Here is a 6,654-nt window from a genome sequence, read left to right on the forward strand (position 1 = left end):
TATTTACGTTTATATGTGCGTAAACGTGGTGGTGGGGGACTTAAAAATGTTTGGGGGGGGGGTTTCTACTTTTTTTTATATGTGACTTTTATTTTTTTATACTTTTTTTACACTTATTTTTATTGCTATTACATAGGATAACAATCCCCCTATATAATAGCAAAGGCACACTGACAGGTCCTCTTTATGGAGACATTAGGGGTCTCTAAGACCCCTAATGTCACCTGGGGACCACAAAAGAAGCTGATGAAGCACAGATCTGCTTCATCAGCTTCTTCTCTCTGTCTATAGCAGCCAGATGACTGACAGGTGAATGCGGAAGTGATGTAATACACATTACTTCCGCATTCACAGCACGGAGGGAGGTCAGCAAGTAAAAAGATGCTGACCTCCCTCCCATCGTACCTCCTGACGCCCTCCCGAGCCGGTCCCGGGCCGCAGATGGGGCAGCGGATCCCGGGATTGAAGGTGAGGAGTCAGGAGGGGGGGCGGCAGCAGCGAATTCTAGCGGGGAAGGGGCGGGGGCGCACCCAGACAGCCCACACATACAATCGGCAGGCTATAGAGCCGCCGATCATATGTATGTGAAACAGCCGGTAACGGCTGTAAAGAACGGCCGGTTTTCTCTGGCCGTGCGCGCGCTAGGGGGTGCGCTCAAGCAGAAAAAAAAGCCGCCTGGAGACGGCAACCCACCAATGCGACCGTGCCGTCCGTCCGTTTTTTCACAACTGGGCGGACGGCAACAGTTTAAGGAAAGCATTCATGGTGTTAACATTTATTACAATAATATTTTGTTGATTTCTTGTTCATCTTGTAATTATTTTTGGCTCTGCACTAAGCACCTAAAAAAAACCATTTAAAATATAGATTATTTTTACTATTGACTTACCAGGAGCGTGGTGCTGCCCACCCGGAGTTCTATACAAACCTTTTTCTAGGTAAAATGATACTAGAGTCTGTCCAAAATGCTCTTTAAACAAATAACTAATGGGACGTCAGCTGTATGCAGGAAAGAACAATCTCTCTTCAGGATGATAACTCCCTTCAGGATGATAATTTTAACTCTAGTATCTAAAAGCCCCTGAAAGTTTTAGATAATACAAGTTGCTTGTAAAATGTTCTACAGACATGGACACTATTCACGAAAGGGTGAAGAGTTTGGATAAGGCAGGAGAAGGGAACAATCTCACTGATCTAGGACAACATAGCTGCACTGGAAAGTGAGCTGAATTGGAGAATGTTTCCAAATTGGCTCTTTTGTCCTAGATTGTTCACTTCTCCTGCCTTCTCCAAACTCTTCACCCTTTAGTGAATAGACCTGTATGTCGTGACATTCCTTCTGCTAAAGCCTGCTAAGAATTTATAATAAAAGCTGGAAAATAGCATAAACGTCACTGGTCTTAACATGCATACAGTGCATGGCAGAGTAAACCTAATAACCTAATCTACCTTCAGTGAAAACTGCTGTCATTATATTTTTATTGCAACTTTCCACAGAAAGGCAAGTCTTGCATCACAAATTTGCATATAACTTCAAGGACTGATACCTACATCTACCTATCATTTTGACATGAATTTTTCACTGAAGATCTCCTCTGCTAATGCTATTTTACCATGTTTAGTATTAATAAGCCAGGCTTGTGATGGGTTTGTTGTAAGACAAGTGCTTGCCTATATTTATGGAATGGACTAACAGCCGGATTCCACATGAGCTGGACATCTGGTATTAAAATGTTGCCTCTGAAATTGATTTCTCACAACATCCATATTATCAGTATAGAAAGGTAAGCATTAACTTTAAAACACTAAATAGTGTATAAGTATGCAACATCAGATACCTTTTCCCCTTTCTGGACTTGACTGTCCCCTGGTTCCTTCTGCTCTGTTGATTGTCCTGGAGGTCCAGGTGGTCCCTGTAGGCCTGGATCACCCTAAAATAAAAACATAGGTTGTTAAACTTGAATTTTGAAAAAAAAAGAAAAAGAAGAATGTCTTTATGTTGACCAGAAAGCTAGAACTGAGGTCAGCCTACATTAACCACTTCAAGACCAGGTGTTTAGACCCCCTTCCTGGCCAGGCCATTTTTCAGTAAAGATTATTACATTGAAAATCAAATTGTCATTCCATGTAAATAACAATTAGAATGAAAAAAGTTAAGATAGGTCCAGACAAAATACCTTTTCTCCTTTAGATCCTTGGAAATTTAAGCCCATGTTACCCTAAGAAAGTTACATAAAATATAAAAAGTTACTGATATGCAACAACATGTGAAGAAGATTCAATTTAGGATGTAGTATGACTGAATTCACCTTCGGTCCTGGAATTCCAGGTGTTCCTGGTGGTCCCTGAAAAAAAAAAAAAAGTGTCACATCGCAATAAACAGGAACAGTCATTGATCCAAGAATGTGTCTAATGGCAACTTTTAGAGGGTTATTCACAAAGGAGCCAAAGGATCTCTCCGTAGCTTCGGCTGAACCTTAAACTCACTTTGGCCGCTGGAGCTATTCACAATAGCCTGTACAGTTGTTGTCATTCCATGAGAGACCAGCTTCCTCAGCTCATTTGAGCACACTGGGCTGTTAATAAATGACGACTGGGTGGAGCCAGCTGCCCAGTTGTTGTCATTCAGTGGCAGCCCAGTGTCCTCAAATCACCTGAGGATTCTTGGCTGTCATTGAATGACAACAACTTGGCGGCTGGCTCCGCCCTGTTGTTTTCATTTGGCCGGGACCTGTGGGAAGACTGGCAGGTGCCAGACAAGTGTAAACAGTTGGGTGGAGCTAGTGGTGATGTCACTGCTATCTCTGCCCAATTGTTTATATTTTGCGGCATCTGTCCGATTCTTCATTCTGCGGGGGGAGTTCGTCGCGTGCAGTTGGGTCGGCAAGTATCAGGTTTATTTATTTTGACGTGCACAACGCTGGACGTCGTGATTGGCCCTGGATTACGTTGTTGGATCAATTTTGGGGATTTTTTTTTAATAATAAAGGAATTGCCAAGCATTTTTATTGGGTTTTTTTTCAATTAAAGGATTTTTTTCAAATGTCTGGTGTGTTTATTTTCACTGTACTGTTAACCCTTTCGTAAATGAGTAGGGGTACAAGTATTCCTTACCTATTCACAAGGAGGGGGGGCAGCATCTGGGTGCCCCCTGATTAAACAGGTACCCAGATGTAAATAAGCCCCTGGAAAAGCACCCTACCAGTGCCAAGGGCATTTTTTTTTTTCATTTGTTCACATTTCTTTTAGTTTTGCTTGCTACCTCGGAGGGTTGAATAGGGGCGAATGGCAGCGAGTGAACTGATCCAGAGGTTTGGATTGGAGTCGAACAGCTTCTTCACTTCGGCTCAGCGAACGGCGTTCGGCTCACTTCACTTCGGTTCGGTTTTTCACTCGGCTGCCTTCGGCAGCTTAGTGAATAGCCCCATTAGTGTATTAGCTTATTCATGTTATAACACTGACCAATTATATTAGTACACTCTTTATAAGGGCAGACTTTGACAGTATGCATACAGGTATTACTAGGTTATTCCATATTAACATATAATAGAAAAAATACAAAGGTACCTGAGTAAAATACCGTTGTGACTGACAGAACACACTAGAGTCTCAAGCTGGCTACGCATTGAGGTTGATTTTCTAAAAGAGTAGAGGTTATTCACACAGCAATGTGAACGTTATTTCCCCAACAGTGTAAGACACTTGGGTAGGAGCCCTTTTTAAAATATATTTATTAAATGTCAGTCTTCCTTACATCACAAAATTGTGGCTGGAAAAAACTATTGGTCAACATTTATGTAGACAGTGGGGTGGATTCACTAAATCAGTACATGCTATTCACTTTGCAAAAGTGTAAGTTAGTGAGTACCGTGAAGCTGTTTTCACTTTCAATACCCAATCATGTGCTGGAGAGAAATCATATTTTGTCATTTCCCTTGTACATGTTTGGGTATTCAAAGTGCACAGCTTTGCCTTATTCACTAACATTCACTCAAAGTGAATAGCTTCTACTCATTTGGTAAATCAGCCCCACTATGTTTAGGGGTTGAAGGGGATCTATAATATAGTCCATGTTATGCTTTCTTTGACATATTAATATATACTGTATGTGTTATATATAATCTATACTCATTTTAGAAATACAAACTATACCGGTAAACCTGCAGGTCCTGGACGCCCAGATGGTCCCTGTATTCCTGGGGGACCCAGCAAACCCTGAATAAAATACAGATGATACATTTTATAGGAGTAAGATGTTCAAAGTAATATAGCCTGTGATAATGACGAAGTATTACGCTGTGAGTTATTTGTTCCAGGAGATTGGTTTGCTTTGGGCTGCTCACAGTCATTCACAGAAGAATCATACCATTAATGTGGAGTTAATCACTGCCATGTTTACAACAAAAATGAAAGACATGGCACTGAATTAAAGGTTCCTTACAGAAAAACAGTGGTTCAAGTCCAGTTTCTCTTGAATATTCAGCATGTGTGTATTGTCTGACCACAGACTGAACACCAGGCATCAGTCTGATTAAGAATCATATGATCATATTTGATAAGACTGTACAGTCAGCAATAAGCTTTTAGTAGTTAAATGTAGGATGACAGAACCTTTTATAACAAGCTGATTACTAACCCGCAGTCATGGGTTATAGTCACACAGGATTTGTTTTCCAGCATTATTTTTAATTAATGTTCTGATGTTTATGTAGAAGACATGATATTTATATACAGAAATGTATATAAACAATTTCATAAACAAAATACATACAACATTAGCTCATTTATGAGCCCCTATGACTTTAGCCTATTAATAGATTAAAGCCCAACTGAACATTCAATTGAAATCAGCTAAATACCTTCTAGGTGCATTAAAACAAAAGGTGTTCAATGTCTCACAGTTCATTTTCTTTCTAAAGCAGCCACATCATGAAACAGGAAGCTGGTCATCTGCCTAAAGCTGTAAATTGGGACCCCTCTTTATGTGAAAGCAGTGGTTTCGATGCAGAGGACCAGCTGCATAGAAACTGCATGATGATTTATACACTACTAAATGCCTGTACACTGCAGACAGTTATACAACATGGCTGCCCCAGGGAGAATTGTGTACTGCATTGCTATAACAAACTACTACAGCTCCTGAACTTGTAGAAACCTTATGACACATAACATGCTTTACCATTCAGCTATGGGCCTACCGAGGTGGGAATAACGTTGTTACTACATGTAATATATAAACCTTTTTGGGGAAAACAATGCATTCTTCTGGGGTATTGTCTACAAAAAAATATTCTTTTTTTCTTTTTTGCGTTCTGCTGGAGATGCAAGCAGATCAAAGGACAAGCCACACTCTCACATGCACACCCAAGCACTACATATAAACTGTTGTCATATCCCAGATACATACATTATTTTGTAACATAGTGGTTAATATTCATATTGAAGAAAACATTGAGGGAGAAAAAAAATTTCTATCACAATGCATAAATACCTTTCTATTAACTTGTGGACTACATGCTTAAAGAAATCTGAGCATGTACGAAATTGACCCTTGCAGTGGGGCTACCCCTGCATTGCAAGGGTTAAGTGTTCATTTTGGTCTAGGGAGTTCCCGTGGCGGTGACCGCTCACCTCTTTCCCCCTCAATCCCGACTATAGAATTGTAGTCGGGATTGCAAGTAAGCAGAGGCTCGGGGGACCGGTCTAGCAGCCAGGAGGGGCCAAGGATCATGTGAGTATATTTTTTTTTATTTTAGACCCTAGACTAAAACAAGCCCCTAACCCTTGCAGTGCAGGGGTAGCCCCACTACAAGGGTTAGGGGTTCATTTTGTACATGCCCGGAGATACTAACATCTGAAATCTATTTTTTTTTTTAACATAATAGTATATTAATTAAAAAAAAATAATAAACATGTAAAATATATGACTCATCTGCCCAAAAGGCTGTATAAAACTTACTGGTAAACCTGGAAGACCCGGTAGTCCAGCATCGCCTTTCTGCCCTGGCTGTGACACAGAGATAGCGTCTCCTGGGTCCCCCTAGAGGACACACAAAATAATGGGATGTACACAACGATTAACATTTTTGCACAAGATACAGAGAATGTCTGACCTCTGCTGGCTGCAATATAAATGGCAAGTCAAGCATTTCTTTCTACCAATCAACCTGTCGTGAGAATGTGCAGTTGTGGCTGGCAACTACTGACCTCCTTTAGTAAATGCTTCTTGCCTGGCTTTCTCGTCACTAACCTGGAACAAGCATGCAGTCTTTGAAGCAAGAACTCCTGATCGGTATGTCTGTTCCAGGTAGGTGACAGGAAGTGTTAAAGCAATTTGACCAGCATTTATCAAAAGAATATCAAAAATGTCAGCAACTAATGTGACTCTTAACAAATACCCATAAAGTTTTCCATTAGTGAAGCTGTTAAGAGCTCTATATATAAGTCAACATGATATTCTGGCCAGGCAGTAAAATCAGTGTAGTGCTAATGTAATTTTATCCAGGAAACTCACCTGCACCTATGTAAAAGTCAGAATGTGATCTCTACTTCCGTCAATATGTATTTTAGGCCTGCAACTAATGATTATTTTCATAATCTATTAGTTGGCCGATTATTTTTGAGATTACTCGATTAATCAGATTAAAAAATGAA

General features: G+C 40.4%; 1 protein-coding gene across 4 annotated transcripts in view; it reads right to left on the minus strand.

Moving 5' to 3' along the window:
* Window positions 1–4,200, minus strand: part of COL4A5 (collagen type IV alpha 5 chain) — a 97,270-nt gene extending 93,070 nt beyond the window's left edge. For all 4 annotated transcript variants that reach the window (XM_018558671.1, XM_018558670.1, XM_018558668.1 and 1 more), the window contains exons 1-4: window positions 4,153–4,200; window positions 2,310–2,345; window positions 2,178–2,219; window positions 1,839–1,931 (exon numbers count right to left, since the gene is read on the minus strand). In XM_018558671.1, the coding sequence (XP_018414173.1) occupies window positions 1,839–1,931; window positions 2,178–2,213 (129 nt within the window). In that variant the 5' untranslated portion in view covers window positions 2,214–2,219; window positions 2,310–2,345; window positions 4,153–4,200. The remainder of the gene's footprint in view (window positions 1–1,838; window positions 1,932–2,177; window positions 2,220–2,309; window positions 2,346–4,152) is intronic.
* Window positions 4,201–6,654: the final 2,454 nt, after the last annotated feature.

Source organism: Nanorana parkeri, unplaced genomic scaffold, assembly GCF_000935625.1.
Source record: "Nanorana parkeri isolate BGI_ZX_2015 unplaced genomic scaffold, ASM93562v1 scaffold352, whole genome shotgun sequence".
NCBI lineage: Eukaryota > Metazoa > Chordata > Amphibia > Anura > Dicroglossidae > Nanorana > Nanorana parkeri.